At 38.2% G+C, this 27226-nt stretch overlaps 2 protein-coding genes across 5 annotated transcripts in view; one reads left to right on the forward strand and one right to left on the reverse strand.

Annotated features, from left to right (window-relative positions):
* Positions 1-21009, reverse strand: part of LOC126377829 (IQ motif and SEC7 domain-containing protein 1) — a 296986-nt gene extending 275977 nt beyond the window's left edge. For all 3 annotated transcript variants that reach the window (XM_050025768.1, XM_050025762.1, XM_050025761.1), the window contains exon 1: positions 20779-21009. The gene's annotated coding sequence lies outside the window, so the exon portion shown is untranslated. The remainder of the gene's footprint in view (positions 1-20778) is intronic.
* On the forward strand, positions 9159-12174 carry LOC126377880 (uncharacterized). Of its 2 annotated transcripts, none has more exons than XM_050025929.1 (2): positions 9159-10112; positions 10815-12174. In XM_050025929.1, exons 1-2 carry the CDS (start codon positions 10034-10036, stop codon positions 12137-12139), a joined length of 1404 nt encoding a protein of 467 aa, XP_049881886.1. In that variant the 5' UTR covers positions 9159-10033; the 3' UTR covers positions 12140-12174. The 2 variants fall into 2 exon arrangements, with proteins under 2 accessions (XP_049881886.1, XP_049881887.1); XM_050025930.1 differs by having other exon boundaries at positions 9159-11009; positions 11648-11788.
* Positions 21010-27226: the final 6217 nt, after the last annotated feature.

A 27226-nucleotide genomic window follows, 5' to 3' on the forward strand; every position in this document is an offset into this window, starting at 1 on the left:
GCGATACGGCTCTCAATCATCACGTTTGTCTAACAGAAAGCTCGGTGGGGTGTAGGTCCTTACTTCAACTTGTGATGGGTGTACCTCTTGACTACCCCAATTGGGATATAGTTATGAGCTTACGTTATGTGAATATAGATTAAAATTACTTAATGTGTAAGTACGAGAGGTCAATTGGTAAGGACGGTCAAAAACCTTACAATGCACACGAAAGATGATAAAATAGACCAAGAACAAGAGTCGTTTAAAATTTGAACATTTGCTCAATCTTATTCCAAATTCAAATTAAAATCTTTCAACGGCCAATAAAAAATCAGCTTAGGATTAGGATCAATGACCTACCCTTATTTTTTTCTGGCCTCAAGCACATGTCTTTACCGCGTACGGCCAAACACATATGGGACGAGAGTGACGTCATAAGAACTGTTACTGCCTTGGATTGCTCAGAACGGGTTTATAACTTAACGTACTTCTGTGTCGTATGAACTCACGCCCTTAATTCCTAACGGGGTGGACAGGGCACAAGTAATAAGAAGAGAACTTCCAGTCACTTTAGATACGAAGTCATATGGATCACCACTTACAATGCTTTATCAGGTCAGGGAGTCTAAAAAGGCCACATTTAGGACATAATAATAAAATAATAATAATAAAAATCTTTATTACTCAAACAAGGTACAATTTAAACCAGCGAGCCCTGCACTAGGGATCACCCTGTATCACAGTGGCTCAATGAACATGCCTGCATTATTTCAAATCAAATCAAATTATACTCTATTGCACACAAACGAAACATACAAAGATATAGCAACAGTCGAGAAATTGCCGATCTGATATTTTTGTTAAAAGTTTTAAGTTTACGCGGTTATTATCATAATTAAAACACATAATATCGGGTTCTTACCGCGTTTAAATCAGGGATATGAGACTCCCGATATTTCGACACTGTCGCAAGTGCCAAATTATGGATCTACCTACTCCACTCCAATCTCATCAGTCATCCCGTGACCATGGCACTTGCAACAGTGTCGAAATATCGGGAGTCTCATATCCCTGATTTAAACGCGGTAAGAACCTGATATTATGTTTTATTTAGTTAAAAGTTGCTTGCAATCCGATAGACTGCTCAGAACTTATCAAAAATCTCCATCAGAGTCCCTAACAGGACCCTCAGGTACACTCTCTCACTCAGTACTAAAGACAGAATACCTTTGTGTGGCGAGCGAGTAATAATTTCAATAAACTTTGAAGAAAGTTGATTTTGATTTAACACCAGTTTTGCAGCGGCGAGGTGATTACTCAGTCAAAGTTTTTTTGACACCTAATCTTCTTTTTATTTTCTCTCTTCTAACTTTAATTTGCCTATGCACAACTCTCTGATATCATATAAACTAGTTTAGGGTTATCAGTGGCATCCTGTAATTAGTTTTCAACTGTTATGTTTGTTGTCTACTTTCTGTATTTTATAACTGTTGGTTTTCCTTAAATAAAATAAATAAATAAACAGTGTTATGTTTTTATATAATATTTATAGAGATTGGATTGTACCTATTATTAACTGAAACTCAAATTACTTCGATATGCACTGTATTTACCAAAATATCAAATTAACAGTTAGTGAAACCTTGTGCGTGAGAAGATCGGAAGAGAGAGAGTGAGACGGAAAGCGAGACGGCAATACATGACATTGACATTTACGTTTAGAAATTTAGTTATAATACTAAACAAACAGTACAAATGTTCTGAAGCCTTTTCATTAGTTTGAATTCAGATAATCACGCGGTTTCTAAGATTTGTGCCCGGTTACTGGCAATAGGCTCGCGTTTCGCGACTTAAACATAGCTTGCAAGGAGTGGGTATGTAACTATAACTATACATCTCTGCCTACCCCTTCCAGAATACAGGTGACGCTGTTATGTTATTCCATCGGGCAAAGAGGAAATAATAACACAGAATAACGTTACCTGCCACTGCTCCCTTTCTCGAACAAAATAAATGTAACGTAAGAAAAGTTCATACGTCAGTCGTAATATTGATGGCTTTCCCAGTGCGAGTTATAGAAGAAAAACTCAGTTGGTACAGGATCTGAACACAGTTGGTACAGTGTGAACGATAATTATAATCACTACATAGTATAAAATATACGGTCGAATTGAGAACCAAACCACTGCACTATTTTTCCCTAAAAAGTAGCATGGAAAATGCTGCACCGACAAGAGCCTGGCTCTTAAATTGATGATGATGATGATGAAAAACAAAGTCGCTTTTTCTGTCCCTATATCCCTATGTACGCTTAAATCTTTAAAACTGCGCAACGGATTTTGATGCGGTTTTTTTTAATAGATAGAGTGATTCAAGAGGAAGGTTTATATGCATAATAACATCCATTAAATAGTGGAGAAATACTATTATTTTTGAGGTTTTTAATGTGATGTCGTAAATAATTTAATTTTTTCCTCAGCATTGCACCCGAGCGAAGCCGGGGCGGGACGCTAGTATTATATAAATTGCGGTGAAACACATAACCCTCCTTTTGGCTTCGCCGTGGTCGGGTAAAAAAGTCGACGATAACAGACTATCTGGTCCCGCGTCCGTGTGATGACGTCACAAAGTGGTTATGGCCATGGGTCCCTAAAACTGGTTTCGTTTGAGAAGCCATTCTTGATTTCAATAAGGTTTGCCCCAGATACTGTTACGCTTTTCACCGGATAAATCGACACAAAAAAATTATACCTTTTGCGCTCTAACATGGTACGAGAAAAGGACAGAAAGATGGAATACAGCCTAGCGTGAAAGAGATACTAGAAAGAGTTTCATTCTGACAGCTGTCCTAATTACTTTGAGACGATATAATAAGTACTCATGTCATGAAGTCATGCACGTCTTCTATCGTATGGGTTGTGAGGTGGATTACCAACCTCATCAACCCTAGTGTCAGGGTTAGTATTGAACCGCTAAAGGCTCCTGACATGGCTCATAAACTTCTTTTACATTATAACTTACACGAGTAAGTAGTGAACGGGACCAAAGGCTTAATATAGGCTAAATATGGACGGCGATACGGCTCGGTGAGGTGCGGGTACTAAGTTCATCTTGCGATGAATGTGTACAGTCATGAGCAATATAACGTACCCACTTTAGGACTCTGTCGCACTAACATATTTGACATTTAGTGAGACTTACAATTCAATTTGTCAAAAAAGTTAATGTGACATGGTACCAAAGTGTCACATTAATGCTCGTGACCGTACTACCCCATGATGTGTTATGTTATTAAGGGATTGTGCCCACTGCAATACGAGATTGAAACGCCCTTCACGTTAGGAAATTAAAACATGTCATTACACAAACAAAATTCAAGGTTTAAGTTTGTTTGTACCAGATATTATCATTGCGTATAAAATTCAATCTTTATGACGATAACCGTTGATTAACAAAATTAAACCTTGTGTACAATATTGTACAGTCATGAGCAATATAATGTACCCACTTTAGGACTCTGTCGCATTAACATATTTGACATTTAGTGAGACTTACAGTTCAATTTGTCAAAAAAGTTAATGTGACATGGTACCAAAGTGTATGTACATATTAATGCTCGTGACCGTACAGGCTTTATGCAAGCAGAATCGACACTAATATTATAAAGAGGAAAGATTTGTATTTACGTTTGTACTGAATAAACTCAAAAACTACTGCACCGATTTCAATAATTCTTTCATCATTAGAATGCTACATTATCACTAAGAACCATAGTAATCTAGGTGTTAGTGACATCGTAATGCAAACTTTGAGGGATGATTCAGACCATGTGTCGTGAACCATACATAATGATGTAAGGTCACGAATTATCTGAATTCTGAATCACATTCCAAAACTGAAATGTGTCATAGTTATATGAAATACCTATGGGGCAAAATACCCACAAATGGGCAACGTGCCCATACCTGTCTAAATATAGGGTAAAAAACCAACGATGTTAGAATATGTGATTAGAATGTTTCATAGTTATATGAATACCTATGGGGCAAAATACCCACAAATGGACAACATGCCCATAGCCGTCTGAATATAGGGTAAAAAGCCCACGATGTTTGAATATGGGGTGAAACCCCGCGAATGGCCTCCAACCGCCCCTTACAGCCATCCCTGTCCACTCAGATTGCCTTGATAAATTCATCTGATTACCTGATAAATCACCACAACGATATTACCTACTGCAATGTTTTACTGTTTGTTTTACTATCCGTTTTACTGTTTACTGTCTGTTGTTCTCTTTATCGATTTGTATCGGATAATACAAATATAGCATAACTGATATCTAAGTAATTAGGACTAATATATAAGTATTATAAGACTTAACTGAATATTCTTCCTGTTATACCTGAAAACACACTGTTTCTTCTCTAATCTGTTTCTGAATAATCTGAATATTCACTGACCTCTGTTCTCTCCTCTTAATGCAATTTCATTTGCTCCCTTTGTCGACCGAACACTCTTCCTGCGCATCGACAGGAAGCCTGGTAAAACCGTTGTTGACTGTTATATCCGAAAACACACTGTTACTTCTGCTCTGATCTGTTTCTGAATAATCTGAATGTTCACTGATTTCTGTTCTCTGTTCTAATGCACTTTCATTTGTTCTCTGAAAATTATTTAGTTTTTTCGTAATGACAGCCCGCCAAAAGCATCAACTTTTTTCTGGCCAGTATTGTTATGACATAAATAACCTACAAATCGATTACTCACTCGAGTAAAAATAAAATCGATATGATGTATTTTAATATTATTATGAATTTGATTATTTAAATTCGAGAACTGATTACAGTTCGAGACACTGCCCCGACGCGAGAATTATGAAATACACCTGTGTTTTGATTAAGTTAAGCATTCTAAACTCTGCTGTAGGTTTTGAGTAGACTGTGCAAGTTGCTGCTTTATGTTCGGAACAATTTGAGCAACGGCAGTTTGCTGAATTAGAAACTCTGGTTCATTTCTCTGTCCTGTTAATTTAGCTGAAGCTGTTGTTGATTATGAGACAGCGCACTGACTGAAAATTTGGCTGATGTTTTTGATAAAAATAAGCAGATACGTCTATTCTGGGTAACTGGAAAGTAACAGTAACATCACAACTTAATATATCTAATATCACAACTTTCTCCAGATGATGTTGGTATGTTTGCTTTGTGCTGACAACTAACGACTGAAAAAGGTCTAAAAATCGGAGGCATTCCAATTTGTTGCTACTGAAGGTACGGCTTAATAGAGGGCAATTAGGCTCTCACCTGAATATCCTGATCTGCGACTGAAGAGATCGAGGCTGCTGATATCATTGACAGCTCCCTGGTATGCGTCAGCGTATGGTTTACCTCATTGAACTGCTGTTTAATCTTCTCCAACTCCCGAAGCTCGTCAACAACAAAGAACTCTTAATTGTACTGAATAATAACCTGGAAGGCATCCACTAGCTGTGGATAATGACTCCCGGATTGCTTCTGCGCCACTGATAGCACGATTGTTGATTCATGTTCTATAACTGTTGTATATGAATTGGTTAATATATGATAATTAATTGAAAACTTGGTCTTTACTCTTAGCAACTGGTTGGTATTCCTTCTAATGACAATACTTACTATTTCGAACATGTTTACACTGAATTTTTGCAATATAAATTGAAGTAAAACATAATAAAATTTGTACCCCAAAAACATAAAATCAATGAATTAGTACTTTTCGAAACTCGTAAATGAACTGACTGACAACAAACTTAACAACTCAATTCAACTGATCTGATTTCATGATCTGATTTATGATTTGTTGATATCTGGTATAGTCAATCTGATTTTATGTTGATAACTGGTATAGTCAATCTGATTTAATGTTGATAACTGGTATAGTCTATCTGATTTAATGTTGATAACTAACATGGTCAATCCGATTTGATGTTGATAACTGTTATGGTCAACAGTTACATGGTCTATCCGATTTGATGTCGATAACATTAACAACTGGCTTCGTCCTTCTGATTTATCAACTGATTTGGTTGATCTGATTCGCAAATAATCTGGTCAATCTGCTTTGACAACTGATTTGGTCCATCTCATTTAACTACTATTATTGGCCCATCTGATTTGAGTCAACTGATTTAACAACTGTTATTGGCCCATCTGATTTAAGTCAACTATTATTGGCCCATCTGATTTGAGTCACCTGTTTTAACAACTGTTATTGGTCCATCTGATTTGAGCTAACTGATTTAACAACTGTTATTGGCCTATCTGATTTGAGCCAACTGATTTAACAACTGTTATTGGCCCATCTGATTTGAGTCACCTGTTTTAACAACTGTTATTGGTCCATCTGATTTGAGCTAACTGATTTAACAACTGTTATTGGCCTATCTGATTTGAGCCAACTGATTTAACAACTGTTATTGGCCCATCTGATTTAAGTCAACTGATTTAACAACTGAATTGGTCCATCTAATTAGGTCCATCTGATTTAACAACTGAATTGGTCCATCTAATTAGGTCCATCTGATTTGATGTCAACTGTTCTGTATCTACTGATTTTGTACTGGGTATCATAACACTAAATTACATGTTCAAGAGATCCCAGCACCTCCACCATGTCGTGAACCATACATAATGATGTAAGGTCACGAATTATCTGAATTCTGAATCACATTCCAAAACTGAAATGTGTCATAGTTATATGAAATACCTATGGGGCAAAATACCCACAAATGGGCAACGTGCCCATACCTGTCTAAATATAGGGTAAAAAACCAACGATGTTAGAATATGTGATTAGAATGTTTCATAGTTATATGAATACCTATGGGGCAAAATACCCACAAATGGACAACATGCCCATAGCCGTCTGAATATAGGGTAAAAAGCCCACGATGTTTGAATATGGGGTGAAACCCCGCGAATGGCCTCCAACCGCCCCTTACAGCCATCCCTGTCCACTCAGATTGCCTTGATAAATTCATCTGATTACCTGATAAATCACCACAACGATATTACCTACTGCAATGTTTTACTGTTTGTTTTACTATCCGTTTTACTGTTTACTGTCTGTTGTTCTCTTTATCGATTTGTATCGGATAATACAAATATAGCATAACTGATATCTAAGTAATTAGGACTAATATATAAGTATTATAAGACTTAACTGAATATTCTTCCTGTTATACCTGAAAACACACTGTTTCTTCTCTAATCTGTTTCTGAATAATCTGAATATTCACTGACCTCTGTTCTCTCCTCTTAATGCAATTTCATTTGCTCCCTTTGTCGACCGAACACTCTTCCTGCGCATCGACAGGAAGCCTGGTAAAACCGTTGTTGACTGTTATATCCGAAAACACACTGTTACTTCTGCTCTGATCTGTTTCTGAATAATCTGAATGTTCACTGATTTCTGTTCTCTGTTCTAATGCACTTTCATTTGTTCTCTGAAAATTATTTAGTTTTTTCGTAATGACAGCCCGCCAAAAGCATCAACTTTTTTCTGGCCAGTATTGTTATGACATAAATAACCTACAAATCGATTACTCACTCGAGTAAAAATAAAATCGATATGATGTATTTTAATATTATTATGAATTTGATTATTTAAATTCGAGAACTGATTACAGTTCGAGACACCATGATTCTAAGTTGATATCAAGTGGAATTTTCCGTCGTAAAAGTATGGAACTGAAAATAATTTAAATAACACTATTTTTTTATGAATTTTCCGACTCTTGATATCAACTCAGAATCATGATCTGAATCACCCCCCTCAGTATTCGGTCTCACTAACAGTCATACCTCTTTGTATGGCTACCCGTACGTACTTGTATGGGGTGTAAGTGAAATCGTAACGAATTCTCAGGGGGGTGATTCAGCTCATTATTATTCTGGGTTAATATCAAGTGTAAATTTCCATCGTAACAATCATCGTAAACATATTGAAAATAATTTAAAAAAGCAACAGCAATAAAACATAAATTTTGCGACGGAAAATTGCCCTTCATATTAACTCAGAATCATGAGCCTCAATATTCGTTATGTCATTACTACCGTTACTACTCTATTAAATTTACTCCTAAAAAAAAAACAAATATCTACCCGTGCGAAGCCGGGACAGGCCACTAGTATTAAATAAAGATTTTATGCCTGTAATTAGAAGTTTTGAACGTTTTAAAGCGGTGCTACTGTCCCATAAACTTAAGTTTATCTTATCATGTACATTCTGCACGAACCTTATGTTTCCCACGATTCCTTTTCAGGCATTTTTACTTAAGGTAACACAAAAGTTCACGACTATATCCCAATTGGAGAAGTCAGAGGTACATCCATCGCAAGATGAACAAGTATCCACACCTTACCGAGCTTACTGTTAGACCAACTTAACCGACTTGCACCAAGGAGTTTTTATCTAAAGTGCTGTTTTCACTAACACAGTTGGCTCGATCATTATAGATGGCGTATCGGTATATCACTTATCACATTGTCTACTGAATATGTTTGGCCATTGAAAAACGTGATAAAATGTCGGACTTATTATTACGTTTTTCTTGATGAATATTCATAAATAAGTTAAATAGAAAAAAGAAAATGTTTTTCGTTAGTTTTAGATCTGTCTTTATTTAGTAATCAGAATTTCATAATTTATCTTGAAACTAGTACACGACCCAATTGGGTACAAATATGGTAATTATAATATTAAATACTATTATGTTTCATTTTCGTTGTGCACTCTTGACATTTGTACTATTCGGTTGTGGAAACTTTGTTGGTTTATGCTAAGATTTATACATATGTAAGGTGTAATTGTAATTTGCTCATCTTGGCGGGGGTAGTACCGTGCCCCCAGATACTGTAGCTGTTTGTTTCTCAAATAAACAAAATAAAATGTTTGCCACCGGGGAGCCATGCAGATCAGAAATCCTAAACATTGCTCTGGAACCAGACTTAAAGCGTAAAAGCGATACTCGTATTTCGCAATCTTTTCCGCATTTTTAAACCAAGACAATAGTAATGTTAACGACATCGTTTTTCTTCATTTCCATGAAAAACACTGTTGGCAACATCCAACAAAATTATTATTTTTTACTTTTTAATTCATAAAATGGCAATACCTTCTTCTTCTTCTACGATCAACTGTGTACCTATCTAATAACGCAAATTGTGTGTGCTTAATTTTATCTAATAAAACTACGTGGTCAACTCTAAAGTCGCTGTATTCTTTAACATCTTCTACACCAGGCAGAGCATCACAACATCTGTGTGCGACATGGTCCTTCGAAGCCGGCATTAAGAAGAGGTTTTTAAGAAGCGCCGACCAACGAGTTGCGATTTTTCTGAGAGTGCGATTTTACGACGTGCCGTCTATACAGCCGTCCACCCAAAGAAAAAACCCACGAGAAAATTATTGTGGAGACTGCGAGTTCCAGATTTGGTCCCTATTTGTTCCGAATCCAGTCTTTCAAAACGACAAGGAGCATACCGAGAAGAAAGCAAAATTAATTTCAAGAAAGTCATCCTCCATTTTGGTTTGGTATCAAGAAATTATTATACGACCAAATCAACGCTGCCAGCAAATTATTTGTCATCTCGTTCCTACATCTAGGTATTCAACAGGAGCAAGTGAGAAGCTACGCAGTGGAAGTCACCTAACGTTGCAAGCGGACTTGTCTTCGCCTACGATACCTCTCTCGCTCTATCGAGCGATACTTCGTTTAGGGTGAGTGAGAAGCAAGATACGGCTACACGGTGCGACGACGGACTCCTGCGGCGTTCCACAAGGAAGAGCGAGACACAACGAGCTGTGCCAGTGCGAGTGAGCGAGACGAAAAGAGACGCTTAGTTTATAAGTACGGTATTTGTTTTTCATTCAGGAACCGCCATTTTAATTTACTTGTTCTTATGAGTGCGTGTTTGCTGACGATATTTTGAAAAATAATACAATTTACAGTTAGAATTGTCTATAAACAAGTTTACTTAATAGTTAATATAGTTGGTAACGAAATTGTGATACAATGGATGTGGAAAAGGCAAGTGAAAGTCCTCCTAATCAGGATTTAAAAAAGTTAGTGTCAACCAGAGGATATATAAAAGGTAATTTGACTCGTTTGTTAAATACACTAGTCGAAAATGGAGTAGAATCCCTGTCTTCGCACACACTAGAGGTCCGTCGTAACCGTGCTATATCTACGTTCGCGGAATACGAAAATGTAAACAAGGAAATTTTCTATCTAGACCCCGATAATTCAGAGAACATCAGTGAGTGCGAGGAGAAGTTTTACTCCATCTTAAACATCATAGATATAAAGTTGAGTACTCTCACATGCCCCCAGCCACAAGTTCAATCGTCCCATGTGGTACATAAAAGTAACAATAGCTTAAAATTACCAACTATCGAAATCAACCCGTTCTCGGGCACGTACAGTGAATATGTGCAATTTATAGAGCTTTTCAAATCTATTATCCACAAGGATACGAGCTTTGACAACTTGCAAAAGCTACATTATTTGAGGTCTTTTTTGCGGAATGAACCTTACGATTTAATTAAGAATTTACCACTTGTCAATGACAGCTACGAGGTAGCATTAAAAATACTTAATGACAGGTATTATAATAAATATAAAATAAGAAATGAACATGTAAATTCGCTGTTAGATCTCTGTACAGTAAGTAAGGCAAGCCAGATTCGTGACTTTGTCTCCACTATTAAACAGAACTTAGCGGCTCTTAAAAACTTGGATGCAAAGGTGGATGAGTGGGACCCCATTCTAATTTGTATTTTTACCCGGAAATTAGATCCGACAACCGCTCGTGCTTTCCAACTCGAGCGTGATGCGAACGTGGACCCTACTGTCACCAAGCTCCTCGAGTTCTTAGAGAAACAGGCGTTGGCTATGGAGAACACGGAGCTGGCTTCATGGAAGCCAGTCAGCCAGCAGCCAGTTACAGTCAACATAGCGCCAGTGGAGACCAAGCAAGGATGTCAATACTGTAAGTGCACAGATCATAAAATTTATTCTTGTAAAACATTTAAAACTCTGCCCTCAGCGGAGAGACTCACCTTCGTGACGAGTAAAAAATTATGTAAAACATGCTTAAATGCTCATCCAGGCAAATGCAGGTTCCATTTTAAATGTGGACAATGTAAATTGAATCACAATACTTTGATTCACCACAAAGAGAGGCCTATGACCGATCCTGTCATTATGTTGTCTGGCAAAAATAATAATGTTTTACTTCCCACAGTGCGTGTCAAGCTGATTGCTCGAGATAATAGAGAGGTGCATATTAAAGCCATCTTGGACTCCGCCTCTCAAGCATCACTTGTCACCAGCAAGGTCGTGGATATATTGGGTGTGGCACCTATGCAAGACACAAACCAAATTATAGGTGTCACAAATTCAAAAAGCAATGTAAAATACTCAGTGCCCCTAGAGATTCACTCATTGAAGTCACCATATAAAACTTCCATCAATTGCCATGTAGTTGATGAAATCACATGCAGGTTACCCCAAACCAGAATTAACCCTTCCACCTTAGTCATTCCATCAGACATAGAATTAGCAGATGAGGAGTACTACAAACCATCAGATATTAACATGCTAATCGGTGCCAATGTGTTTTTTCAGGTGATTCAACCGACGTCACCGTCGGCGCAGGTCCAGCGGCAGTGCAGCGGTACCTGCGACGCGGCGGCGGCGGCGGCGGCGCAGCCACACCTGTCAACGAGTAATCCCGGCCCCTGCGAGGCATGCCAGCAGGACGGGGAGGCACCACGTATTCTCAATACTAAATTCGGTCATATCATCGCAGGCAATATACCTGCACAACATGAGGTAACCAAAGTTGTTTCTCTTTTATGCACCAAGTGTGACTCGGGCATTAATGACACAATTAAAAAATTCTGGGAGACTGAATGTGTCCCTGAAATCTTTAAAGAAGTTTCCTCAGAGCATGAGATTGTTGAAAACCACTTTCAGTCAACTGTAACATTAGAAAACAACAAATTTCAGGTAGACTTGCCTTTAAAAATGCCAATATCTGAGGTTAATGACACATTGGGTGACTCATTTGATTTAGCACTGTATAGGTTTTTAAACCTCGAAAAAAAAATTGCATAAAAATGTTAATTTACTCACAGAGTACACAAAATTTATAAACGAGTATATAGAGCTGGGTCACGCTCATTTTATAAATTTCGATTGTTTAGATTTTAATAAGGAACCTATATATTTTCTGCCTCACCATGCAGTGGTCAATGAGAGCAGCAAAACAACCCGCACGCGGGTGGTGTTTGATGGTTCGATGAGAACAAAGAGAAAGGTCTCCTTAAATGATATTTTGCTCAATGGACCTATAGTACAAAGGGATCTTTTTGATATTATCTTACTATATCGTCTTGGTGATTACACGTTCAACAGTGACATAAAAAAAATGTTTAGGAATGTGACATTAAATACTGAACACACTTCTCTGCAAAATATTTTATGGCGAGAACAGGCTGACCAGCCTATCAAATGCATCCGCTTGGATACGGTTACCTACGGCTTGAAGTGTTCTAGCTACCTCGCGACACGGTGTTTAATTGAACTAGCAAACATATATAAAGATGAGTTTCCATTAGCTTCATTTATATTAAAAAATTGCACTTATGTTGACGATGTTTTATATTCTAATTCTGATATGCATGAACTGCTTGAAGCTAAAGCACAGATTAACAAATTACTTAAACTGGGAGGCTTTGAACTACACAAATGGTCGTCAAATTGCAGTGACGTTTTGCTAGACGTTCCTAGTAATCAGCAACAATTAGACGAGATAGACCTTGAAAAGGAAAATTACAGTATAAAGGCATTAGGCCTAACCATTGATGCAAAAAACGATTGTTTTATAATTAAATCTCCTGAGACAATAAATGCTCCGTCCTCAACGAAAAGGGAAATTCTGAGCCAAATATCAAAATTCTATGATCCATTAGGGTTTGTAAGCCCTATCGTAGTAAAAGCTAAGGTCATCATGCAAAGATTATGGCTTGAGAAAGTCGACTGGGACGCCAAGCCACCGCAAGACGTGCAGGATGAATGGGTGCAGTTTGCTGACAGCTTATCTTCTATGGAGCCTATACATTTTAACAGAAATATCCAGGTGCCCGCCAATGCCGAGGCAGTGCAGTTAATTGGGTTCGCAGACGCATCCAGCTCGACCGGCTACGGGTGTTGCATATATCTGCGCGTGATACACGCAACAGGTAAGGTTGAATTATCCTTACTCTGTTCCAAGTCGAGAATTAATCCACGCACGAAGCCCTTGACCATTCCCCGGCTCGAGCTCAACGCCAACTTGCTTTTAGCACAATTGATGATGAAAGTATATAATACTTTAACAATAAAAATAAAAGTGGATAATGTATTCTTATTCACCGATTCACAAGTCGCATTGGCATGGATAAATACGGAAGTTACGCGATTGCAAGCCTACGTTTCGAACAGGGTAAGGGTAATTCAACAATTGACCAATAAATGGCGCTGGCTGTACGTGAATACACGAGAAAACCCTGCAGATTATATAAGCAGAGGGCTGAGTCCGCATGAAATTGCTTCCTGCTCAATGTGGTGGCACGGGCCGGCGTTTCTGAAAGACAGGGAGTATACATTTAATAACAATATACAGTTGCCTGATGACTTACCTGAAATGAAGACCAGCTCCGTCTCCTCCAGTGACGTAGTGCTTGTAACTACACAACCGTATAATCTTTCTCATATATTAGGAAAGTATTCGGATTTCAATAAAATGACGCGTGTCATTGCGTATATGATGAGGTTTTTGCATAATAGTAAACCCAAAAATAAAAATACTAAAATAAATACAAATTATCTGTCTAGCGTGGAGCTTCAACAAGCTAGATTATTTATAATAAAACATGAACAAAATACGTATTTCAAGGACGAGTTTCAGTCGTTAAAAAGCAACGAGAATGTTAAGGGCCATCTTAAGCCTCTGCATCCATTTATCGATGATAAGGGACTATTGAGAGTAGGGGGTCGATTACAAAATTCTAGCCTTCCTTATTCACAAAAACACCCAATTATCTTGCCAAAACATTCAAGAATAACTGAACTTATAATACGTCATGAGCATTTACGATTACTTCACGCAGGTCCAAAATTGTTAGTATCGCAATTAAATCAAAAATACTGGCTTATAAATGGTATTAGACAGGTAAAAAAGATAACACATAAATGTCTAACATGTTTCAGAATCAAAGCAAATACTGCAAAGCAGCTAATGGGTTCCCTACCGCAGCAGCGAGTCACAGCTTCCAGGGCATTCCAGGTAGTCGGCTTGGACTTCGCTGGGCCAGTGCAAGTTAAAAACTCCAGAGTAAGACGAGCCTTAATTGGAAAGGGATATGTCTGCATATTCGTCTGTTTCGTGACAAAGGCAGTTCACTTTGAACTAGCCTCAGACCTATCTACAAACACCTTTCTAGCTTGTTTCAAGCGTTTCATATCGCGGAGATCACTGCCCACTGAAGTCTTTTGCGACAATGGAACTGCCTTCGTAGGCGCAAGGAACCACTTAGCTGAGTTGTACAAGCTTAATAAATGTAAAGACCATCAGTCACAGGTGCAAAATTATTCCAATAGCTTAGGCGTAAAATTTCATTTCATACCTAGTTATTCGCCTGTATTTGCTGGATTAGCCGAAGCTGCCGTTAAGAGTATGAAGTATCATTTAAAGAGAACCATAGAAAAAAATGTACTTACATATGAACAATTAAATACTGTTTTGTGTCAGATAGAAGCAGTATTGAATTCTAGGCCGCTTATGCCATTATCTTCCACAGACACTGCAGATTTTAGTTATCTGACTCCGGGTCACTTTATAGCAGGGGGTCCGCTTACCTCCTACCCTGAGCCAGACATCACAGATATTCCATCAAATAGACTCAATTTTTGGCAAACAGTCGAAAATATGAAGCAGCGATTTTGGAAGGTATGGCATACGTATTACTTAAATACCTTGCAATGCAGGCCCAAGTGGCGCGATGCCCAACCAAACATAGCTGTAGGCACTTTGGTGATAATGAGGGAGCCAAGCTCACCTTCCTTATATTGGCCTATGGCCAGAGTAGTGAAGGTCTTTCCAGGCGGCGATGGAAAGGTGCGGGCCTTACAAGTCCGCACTCCGAATGGAAAGACGTTCACTCGCTCGCTTTCGGGCATATGTGTATTACCGTTACCATAGAGTTTCAGTATAAGCTATAACATAAGGACATAATAGTAATAAGTGTCTATTGTAAATTATAATAACTATAAAAAATATATAATTGTAATAATATAAGACTTAACAATAATTTTATACTTTGTCTTGTTAGGCCGCAGCATGTTGGCAACATCCAACAAAATTATTATTTTTTACTTTTTAATTCATAAAATGGCAATACCTTCTTCTTCTTCTACGATCAACTGTGTACCTATCTAATAACGCAAATTGTGTGTGCTTAATTTTATCTAATAAAACTACGTGGTCAACTCTAAAGTCGCTGTATTCTTTAACATCTTCTACACCAGGCAGAGCATCACAACATCTGTGTGCGACAAACACCATTAGTCGGAATCCAGAACGATATCGTCCGTTATCTAGCGTTACAAGTACATTTATATCGACCTCTGTGGTCCAATGGTTGAGCGTTGGGCTCACGATCCGGAGGTCCCGGGTTCGATTCCCGGGGGACATATCACAAAAATTACTTTGTGGTCCCTAGTTTGGTTAGGACATAACTGGCTGGTCACCAGATTGTCCTAAAGTAACATGATCCGTGCTTCGGAAGGCACGTTAAGCCGTTGGTCCCGTGGGCCATGTCAGGGGCCTTTGGCGGCTCAATAGTAACCCTGACACCAGGGTTGATAAGGTTGGTACTCCACCTCACAACCCACATGAGAGATTCAGTCCGGCCTCAGTTGTTGTATTCCTCGAACTCAGCTCAAAACTCGAGTTTACTCAAGGCATGACGTCATTATTTTTGTATTATTATGTTGGCAGTGTGATATGCTCGACTCCAGTGAGTAAAGACCTCAAGTCGAGAACGTAAATGTCGAAGAAATACCAAAATGCTCAGCTGAGGCCGCATCGATTGGAGGAAGAGACGAGTGAACATCTTATACGGGTGTTATTGTACGTTGGCAGGCAACTACAGTTTATGTACTCGACTGGGTTTACGACTTACTGGTACTAGCATTAAATCACGGGACTTGATACTCGTAGCTTGATGTATGCTTCGTGGAGATTTTTGGAACACGGAAGTTCATGCGTACCCGATTGACCTGATTATCCGAAAGTAAGATGATACGTGCTCCGGATGGCATGTTAAGCCGTTGGTTCCGGACTACTAGCACCACCAGCAATGTCGCAGCGTGTTGGAGTATATCTCATACCCCCTTCGGTTGATTGAGGGGACGCCTGTGCCCAGCAGTGGTACTTTAGAAGTCACTAAGGAAGACCTAGAAGGACGTAAATTGAACAAATTGGAGATGTCTTTTGAAAAAGTTTAGTACGATCTACCCTGAACCGGCGTGCGTGAAACGGTTGATGAATGTGGAGGAAGCGATAGAAGTATGTCAGGATCGAAGCAATTGGTACTCCATAGTTTCTGCTTACCTCTAAATAGGCGTGAGTTTATGTCATAAAGAAGTACCTAGCGTGTGCTCACAAAGAGAGAAATGACTCAGAAGAATTTTGTCCGAGTCCAAACATTTTCAATCATTTTGCTCTTTGCTATGCTCTTGCTTTACTTTGATGCAATATGAGTAATCTAAGTAGATATTTCTTTTCCCCCAAGACAACTGTGTTCGGAAGTTGTGTTTATAACTATTCAAATTGAAACTCCTTGATTCAACCTACATTTCTACGTCAAATAAAAACTGGCTCAACTTTCGACCTATTTTAAGCGGCATTAAAACATAACAGCGACCGATTTTGCACAAGAAAACTGTAACATTAACCTGAGCGCACTAATTTGCAAAAATAGCGGCAATGATGTAAGTCTCCGCGAAGTTACAAGGCTGTATAGGTATACATTAACGTGTACTATCTAATTTAACAGCCTCCGTGGTCTAGTGGTTAGAGCGTTAGGCTCACGATCTGGAGGTCCGGGTTCGATTCCCGATGGGGACATTGTCGAGATCACTTTGTGAGACTGTCCTTTGTTTGGTAAGGACTTTTCAGGCTTGAATCACCTGATTGTCCGAATAAGTAAGATGATTCCGTGCTTCCCCGGCTATTAGCCGTAAAAACACCTCTACCAACACACAGTGGAACAGCGTGGTGGAGTGTGCTCTATACCCCCTCCGGTTGATTGAGGAGAGGCCTGTGCCCAGCAGTGGGACGTATATAGGCAGTTAATGATCTAATTGCTGTGTTTAAGTTTAAAATATTTCGTCTTTGGTATTTTTACAACAGTTATTTGTAGGTATTTTCAATGCTCCTCTCGACATCAGTTTGGATATTTTTCCAATTCCAATAAACCACAGTAAAGGAGTGTGGTATGTTCCGAACGGAAGACCGTTCATTGTGATCTAAGGCGTCTTCTCTCTCCTACCGTGTGGGTTGTGAGGTGGAGTACCAACCTCGTCAACACTGGAGTCAGGGTATCTAAGGCGTGATTTTATGACACTACTTTTGCCCGCGGCTTCGTTAGCGTTTAATTTGCGGTAACACGGCTCGCATTTCCTAATATCCCAATTTTTAGCTTCCTACCTTGAAAACTGCGAGAACTCCCATATAAAATGTCAAAAAAAAACTGCGAAATGCTCCATACAAACTTCCACCCCCCATTTTAAGGAAGTGGGGGGGTTAGAAAGAGACAATAAGCAGGCTGTGTCACTCTCCATCCTTTCAACTATCTCTACTTAAAAAAACACGTTAATTCGTCGCCCCGTTTTGCCGTGAAACGTGGACAGACAAACAGACGCACACACTTTCGCATTTATAATATAAGAAGTGTTGGATAATTACTAACTAGGTCAAAGGATGTACGATTCAATTATGCAAAAAGCCCTGCAAACAATCTTGTAAATCATAACTCATACATAACGGGTTTCATGCTCGACCATTCATAGACCAACTAGAACCATTTAAAACCTGTTAAATTGTCGTTTACGTGGTTTTACTGTGCATACATTGTACTAGAGGATGTGAGAAATTATAGTCTTATGATGCTGATTTCATATCATTACTTACCTTGATGCCTTGTTTTATTAAAAAACGTCATAGAAGGGAAGGCATTACAGGCTGATCACCTGATTGTTCGAAAGTAAGATGATCCGTGCTTCGAAGGCATGTTAAGTCGTTGGTCCCGGTTACTACTTACTGATATAGGTAAGTAAGTAGGCCTTTGGCGGCTCAATAGTAACCTTGACACCAGGATTGATGAGGTTGGTATTCCTTACAACCCACACGATAGAAGAAGATAGAAAGAGAGAAAGGGAAAGGCAAGAGAAGGCGAACATGGTGTCTTTAAGGAAGTCAAGGAATTGGCTTTTGAGAAACAAGAGTGGAGAATGCGACACCGACAAGAGCGTGGTTCATAAATTAATGATGATTATGTCTTGGGCAAATTAAGTACTGTATAATGTAGATAAAGGTATAGAGAATGGCAAGATAAGTGTGTCAGGATCGAAGCAAATGGAATCCCATAGTCACTGCTAACCCATTTCATTCCATTTAAGTAAAATCATTTTTACTTATGTATGAATGGTGCAGATACTAGTAAACACCTCCTAATTTATTTTATGTTACATTTGTCATTTTTAAGAGCCGTTAATTTTTAATCTGGATGTGTGTTTTCAACTTAATTTTAACAGGTTATATGCCTATGTTATAATTTTGAAAGGGTCGTTTAAGACTAAAAAAGTGGTGTATGTTCTATATTTAGCTTGTTGATTATCCGTCCCTTTCCTTTTTGGCGGATAAGAAAGTGACAGGTATAACTTAAAATTAAGCGGTGTCTATTGGAAACAGGACCATTATGATATCTTTATTAAAGTGATATTATTCATACAAATAAGTGAACATCCTAATACATCCCATTGCTGGGTACAGGCTTCCTCAAACAACCGGATATGTCAACGGGGGCCACCACACTGCTCCATTGCGGGTTGATGAAGGTGCTTTTTATGTCAATATTCTGTGCAAAAAGACCGATATAGGTATATAATTTATAATATCACCTCTACAGTATAATCTAATTTTAGTTCTACATTCTAACAGTTCCAACCACACTGACACCCCTAGAAGGGTGTTAAGATAAATATACCAGCTATAGGGATGTGTTGACACACTAAACAGCCTAATGAGTGGGGGATTAGAAAAATAAATATCCTATTTTTCTGGCGTATTAGGTGCCTATTTTTAGATGCAGACACAATGCATTAGATATGGATAGTTTATAGTCCATTAAAATTAGCTTGGTAACATACCAGAACATAGTTTACAGTCAAGTGTGAATGAGACACACACATACTTATCAGGAAAAAAATATAGGTAGGTACCTAGAACCTATTGTAAAATTAATCTAATGTGCCTGCACAAATTAGAAGAAATTATAATATAAAAGATAAGGCTGTGTATGGCTTACTACCTTTGCCTATTCTATACATAGATAGGTAAATGGTAACAACAACAATCTGAATTACTTTTTAATTTTTTAATTAGGGGCTTTTCGGCGGGAAACGGGAACGGGACAGTTGCTTTCTTCATTGAGTAATCTAAATAATTAATACGAAGTGGTGTTTTGTGGTTAATGATCGCATTAAGTTAGTCGGAAGACATTCGCGAGTGTTATTATATTGGAGTATTCAATAAACAAAGTGTATCTGCCTATTTTCGCTTCGTGCTGGGAAGCCGCTTCATAACTCAAAAGTTTATGCGGACTTTTGAGTTAATTCGTTTGGGGTTCGGAGTAGGAGTCTACTCCGAGGGTGGGGGCTTAGGTTTCATCATCATCACCTTTCATCATTTCATTAATCATCAAGAAAAAAAATACGTCAGACATGGCTGTATGGGCATAGTTCCCTTTGCCTTACCCTTCGGGGAAAACCAAAACAAAAAAAAAAAAAATTTTTTAATTAGGTTTTTCTATTTTGTAATCTGTAAACAGTACTTAGGTACCTACTCAGATAACAGATTCCCATGAAGAAGTACACTTTTAGGTACACAATTAATTATCAAATAAGGATTTGAATCTTTAAACTACTGAAAATAACTTGACAAAACATAAATAGGTACCTGCATTATACATTAATAATTAAAAAAAAACAATCTTAGAAGGAATAGAAGGTTTACTTTATGCTATCACTAGAAAACCCAAACGAGGGATAAGCAAAATTTTGTTTTATTTTTTCAAATTTTAAATGTTCAAACGCTAACGAACATAAAATGTCATTCAAAGGCAACAAAAGTTTAAAATCCACGTAAACAATAACCGCACCCTCATAATAAATTAATGAATGACTGTCTGGCAGGTAGCTTAGTGTCTAATTAGCCGGAACTAGCAATCCAATGGGAAAAATAACAGACAAAACGTGCCTTTACAGGGCTTCGCCAACGAACACAATACATAAGTCAAATCAAGTTGTTTTCCTACAAAAAGCTAGTGTAATGTCTATGTAACGGTAACATGTGCATAAAACTTGCAATTATGTTCAAAAAGGCACAAATTGAACACTAAAAGGGGGTAAAATATCGATCATACACTCACCATAACAAGACGAACCGGCAAGCTCGGTATTAACTACCGATTCCCAACTCCAGGTCACGATTTAACACAGAAAAGGTCGATCCAACGCACAAATAAACACTGCACAGCAATTCTCCCCTCATAAACTTAAAATTTCATACAAATTTCAGTCACAAACGACTAAAATAACACTTTCACAGCATTTTATTGACGGCGCTATTCGCTCGCAAAATGTCACATAACCACCCGAAACGGTAGCGGCAACAGACTGGTTGAAAAATTCGTTTGAGCCATAGACAAGGAACATTGTTATCGACTTCAAGAACTACTTTTTACAAAAACTCGACTAAATTGAGAAGACAGTTGATTTGAAACATTAAACATAAAATTGTATTACGTGTCGTCTTAGCTGGGTTATACTGACTGTCATCTGTTGGCTACATTTAGTATGAAATTATTTACGGTGTTGGTCCTTGTGGCGCACTCTATCAAAATACTGCCGAACTACTAATGTATCTTGTAAACCTATCGCTAAACCTTGTAAACTAGTATTCCAAGCTGTTACTAGGTGGCGCTGTAAAAATCAACGCCATCTATTGATAAAAAAATGTACTTTACAGTGAAATAATTGAATTTTCAAAAGAATATTTAGTAAGCTTAGCTGATTTGTGGTTTTGTCCATCTCAATTTATGACGATATAAGGTTGTTGAAATTTACTTTATCAATTTATGAAATAAATCAAACCTGATTAAGTAATTTTGCTTTATTTCATCATCTCTATAATAAAATGGTCAAGAGTAGATACCTACTCAAGAGTCAAATCTCTTAATTCAAATCCTTATCTTATTCCATTCATTACCAAATAAGCTTCAAACGGAGGAAGCGTTCCCATAGCATAGCGGAGAGATAGAAAATGTTTTTTGTCCTTATTTAGGTTGTAAACTTTCTAAGAAGAGGTGCGAGAGAAAAAACCGAACAAGTAAGTGTTGGTCAATTTAATATTAGGGGTTCTATCACATTTACATTTTACATTTTAAGAAACTTAAACATAGCTGGCGAGGAGGGGGTGACCTATTAGTATTATTTTCACCTCTGCCTACCCCTTCAGGTATACAGGCAAATGATGTTCAACTTCCACTTCTCTAAAATGGGGGGGGGGGGGGGGGTTTATATGGAGCATTTTTTTTATTTGTATGCGAACTTTCTGAGGCTAAAAAAACATCGTGCGTCTGTTTGGAAGAAAGAGGGGGTGACATTTTATATGGAACTTTTCGCAGTTTTCAAGGTTGGAATCTAAAAATTTGTACATTTTAGAAAAGCGGAACCGTGTTACCCCGAATATAACGCAAGCAAAGCCGCAGGTAAAAGCTAGTACTTAAATAGATAAAAAAAATAAGTTAAGAGGGAATACCATGAATATGCCATCGTGCCGGCGTGCGTGTATGAAGCGATTGATGAATGTGGAGGAAGCAAGAGAAGTGTGTCAGGATCGAAGCAAATGGAATTCTATAGTCTCTGCTTACCCCGGTGAGAAATAGGCGTGAGTTTATGTATGTATGTATGTGGAACATACCATTTTATTTGCTATTATAGCGTAGCTCATATTACTTGTTAATGTAAACATAGAGATAAGTTCAGAGATAAGCTAGCTTTAAGAACTTTTGTAAGTATTCATTATTTCAGTCTACTAGTAAACGCCTTACAGTGAACACGCATATATTATTTGCCGCCCTTCTGAACCACTTTTTATACCTAGTCTCACACCCAGTCAGTATCACCACAGTTAGCATAACCCGCACTAAGTATTTCGTACCCCGAAAATGGAGTTGTTGAGGCGAGTTAGAGATCGAAATGAACAGTTTTGGTAGACTTCCGCCCGATGACCGCTGGCGACGAGGGCATTAGGGTGCGCGGGCGCACAGAGATGGTGTGGAGTGGGTAGTGTACTATAGGAGTTCCTTATAAAGTGACTATCTAATTACTTAATTGTTTACCTTCTTTCTCACGTGTGGGTTGTGAGATCAGTGACCTCATCAACCCTGGTGTCAGGGTTATTATTGAGCCACCAAAGGCCCCTGACATGACCATGTATCGACTACTTACATACTTACATAAGGAAACAGTAGCCAGGGGCCGAGACTGACTGCTTTACGTGCGCTCCGAAGAACGGGTCATCTTACTTGCGGACAATCGGGTGATCAGCCTTTTCTTTATTGTAGATAAAGAAAAAAGGTATACAGAAGAAACACAGCTTGTGTCCCCGAAGACTGTATGCCTTCCGGCAGAGGTGTACAGACCCACCCTGTCGTACAGATAACCCTGTCGCACTATCAATTTGTCAAAAAAGTTAACGTGACATGGTTTCAAAGTGTATACAGTCATGAGCAATATCATGTACCCACTTTAGAACCCTGTAGCACTATCATATTTGATATTTAATGAGGCTTACGGTTTAAATTGTCAAAAAAGTTAATGTGACATGGTTGTAAAGTGTATGTATTAGTATTCGTGTCCCTACAGTATACACCCACACCTCGCCCGCTATGTTTAAGTCCCATGTAATAGAGGGCGAGCCTATTGCCATTAACCGGGTACAAACCCTGGAAACCACGTGATATCAATTATCTATTCTAATTACGTTTGTTCTTCTTATCGTGCGGGTTGTGAGGTGGAATACCAACCTCATCAACCCTGGTGTAAGGGTTATTATTGAGTCAAAGGCCCCTGACATGATTCATGTAACGACTACATACTTACGTTTGGTAAGCCACAAAAAATATATCGTCAGTGGAAAAGTAAAATTACGTAAACGCCAAAATATCCTAAAGTAGCAGTAGATAGATGGATAAAAAGTTATGATAAAAAGACGAAAACGACTTTAAATGGACTTTTCTCAAAATGGCCTTTTGGCGCTTACGTAATTTTGCTTTTCCAGTGACGATATCGATCACAATGATTCGACTCCACGTCCTTCCCAGTGCGGCGTGAAGAATGTTATTAAGTGGGTGAGCAGAAAAAAGTAAAATATCTCTATCTGAAGGCGACGTGATAATTAGTAGATACCCAGCCGGCGTTACGGACAATCACGTTTTTCTAATGGTCGGATTTTTATAATATTGCGAGATAAAAATAGGATAGTTTATCTTTGGTTAATTGTATAGGTTATATCGGTTTGGGACGTGGCTGGCAGTGTCACCTGTATCTTTTTTTTTGTACCGAATTTGTGGTACGTATACTCATCATCATCACGAGCCCATTAACGTCCCCACTGCTGGGGCACGGGCCTTCCCTATGGATGGATAGGGAGATCGGGCCTTAAACCACCACGCGGGCCCAGTGCGGATTGGTGGTTATTAACGACTGCCAATGCAGCCAGGACCAACGGCTTAACGTGCCTTCCGAAGCACGGAGGAGCTCGAGATGAAAACTATTTTTTGTGGTTACCCATCCTATGACCGGCCTTTGCGAAATTGCTTAACTTCAACAATCGCAGACCGAGCGCGTTTACCGCTGCGCCACCGGGCTCCTCCGATAATTATTCCAAAATACAATCTAATGGCAGAAGCTATAAAAATCATTGTTGCTTGATATGTGGATCACATTATTAGAATTACGTTGCTACCTATATCGATTCTCTTTATTTTGTTCAGAATAATAATGGGTGGAAGATGTAATTGTGCTTGGGTGTAATAAACAGGGTCATCTTTTGTATCCAAAAACAAAAATAAAACATGCATAATAATAATGTTAAAATAACACTTTTTAAAGCTTATTGTCAGTCTTTTTACTCGGCGGGCCTCTGGGTTGCATATACCAAACGCGCCTACAACGTCTTGCGAATCCAATATAATAACGCTTTCAGAATGCTGTTGCGGCTTCCGCCCCGCTGTAGCGCATCAGGTATGTTTGCCGAAGCCCACACGGATGGTTTTCATGCGATTATTCGCAAAAAAGCAGCTTCTCTGCTGCAGCGCTTGCGAAACAGCTGCAACGGCATTTTGAAAATGATAGCGGCTCGGTTTGATTGTCCCATCCAGCATCACTGGATACAGGTGGCGATAGGAAATAATAAATAATGTTAAATAAATATTCATAATAACGTAATTTGTTTTAGCTACTAATAAATACTAACATAGCTATAAGTTGAATTGTTACTCACACTCTTAACTAACCATCTATGGACTATTGTGTTGTCTGATATAAATGAATAAATAAATAATACGACATATTATGTTTGTTATCCATGAAATGAGAAAGTTAAACGAAAAAATATAATGTACACCGCCATATTATGTTTGTTTTTGAGGAACATAGCCTAGAAAGTTCCACATTGTTTTTAAGTGTCACAGTATATTTTAGAAGCATATTCGAATTTTGAATTTGGACGCCGACGTTTTTTCGTTTGATTCGAAATTTGAATATTTTGAGCATTCAGTAAATAAATAGGCGCCATCGTTAATTTTGAATGGTGATTGTTTATCAAAATATGTTAGTGATTTGCAATAATATTGTACCTAGGCTGTGTGCTTAATGTAAAAATTATGTGATTACTTAGTGCAGTGAATTCTTAAATGTACTTAGTGGCTATTTACATAATTGTGAATCTATAAAACCCGTTTATACTATTAAAAAAATATTTGACTGTAAAAGCTTCTTGGGTAAGTAGTACTACCCTAACACTAAGTAAGACGTGACGGTTACATTAGAATTAGAAACAAATAACATTCTAACAATTTGTGATAAGTACATAATATTATTTATCATTATGCTTATTTACTCTATTCAACTTAAATTAATTATTACCCATGTATTTTGATACCTATTAATCTGTTTTTCTACTCCTCTACTTTAATCTGGCATTTAAATAACCAAAAAGTCTAATATAAGTACATACATAATTAAACTCTTTGAAAAAGTGTACGCTCTATGGCCTATAAAAGCATTGTTTACAAAGTGTAACTGTACTATAATGTCGCCAAAAAAGCATTGTTGTTGTTTTGTTTTTTTTTTGACCTGGAAACTGGCACCTTTACTTTGTTTGGTGCCATAGATATACTATAAAAAAAAAGTATACATTTGCCGCCATTTTCCCGCGCGTTGGAAAATAAATTGGAAAATTTTTGTTTCATTTAAAATTACGTCGTCGTAGAAAAAGTATTGTATGCAACGTTGTATAACTAGGTCAAAAAATGCTCGTGGCGTCTCTTATTGCGATGTTCGCCAAGGCTCACATCGCAACTCACGCCACTCGCATTTTTTGACCCTTCTTATACAACTGTTGCATAAAATACTATTAAAATCATATTTAGATTATTTTTTTTTTTTTGAATTTTTTGACCTGGTTACAAAGGCCTTTAGGCCAAATCATATTTCGAAAATTACTTCCACAGATATTACTATGACTAATAGAGTACTGGGAATTAAAAAAAAAGTAAAAAAGTTATTGATACAGGCCGGTGTCGCATGCCTCTGTAGGATACCAATAAAGCCTATTTGGATTTATTACCTCGGCCTCAGAAGTACTGTCACGGAGACAACGCTTGGGTTTTAAGGGTGTAGGGACCTTAGTTTAGTTCCTATCAGTTACCTAGATGGCGTTAGTATAGCGGATTTAGTGTAAAACGTACCTAAATGATGCATAATTTGCACGGTGTTAGTAACATCGTAACGAAAACTTTTAAAAATTCATGTTCTTTTTAGTTTTTTTAATTATATTTTGTTTCATACTTTTGCGACGGAAAATACCACTTGTCTAACTCAACTCAAACTCAGAATCATGTCCTGAATCATCCCTCAAAGTTTTGATGTCATGATGTGTATGATGTCACTTACACCCCGTACAAGTACATACAGGTAGCCATACAAGTAGGTATGGGTGTTAGTGACATCGTAACGTATACTGAGGGGGATGATTCAGACCATGATTCTGAGTTAATATCAATACGTATCCTCTACGTAACCTCTGTAACAGAGGTTCACGCCCAACTGGGCCCCCTCAGGCTTATTGTCTTTTTTGTACCGAGTGAGAGCCCTCAGCGCTTATTTGTCCGGCCAAGTAGCATCGCAAGATGAACTAAGTAACCACACCTCACTAAGCTTTCTGATCTATAACGGTCGTGCCAACTGTGTTAGTGAAATCTGCACTTGATAAAATTCCATAACTCATTGGTGTAAGTCATTGCAGTAACTGGGGTTCGAACCGACGCTCCCTGTTTGAGAAGGTAGTCGATGAACCACAGGACAACAGTGGCGAAGCGTCGTTTGCGAACTTTCCTTTTATAACAGTTCCGTGTCAATCAGGACTACTATGTAAGTTATTAACATTTTACTCATCATCTCCTTGGCATTAACCCATTTTCACAGGGTCCGCTTACCTAACCTGAAGATTTGACAGGTCCGGTTTTTTACAGAAGCGACTGCCTGTCTGACCTTCCAACCTGCAAAGGAAAATCCAGCCCAAAACAGGTT

This window comes from Pectinophora gossypiella, chromosome 24, assembly GCF_024362695.1.
Source record: "Pectinophora gossypiella chromosome 24, ilPecGoss1.1, whole genome shotgun sequence".
In the NCBI taxonomy this organism is placed as follows: domain Eukaryota; kingdom Metazoa; phylum Arthropoda; class Insecta; order Lepidoptera; family Gelechiidae; genus Pectinophora; species Pectinophora gossypiella.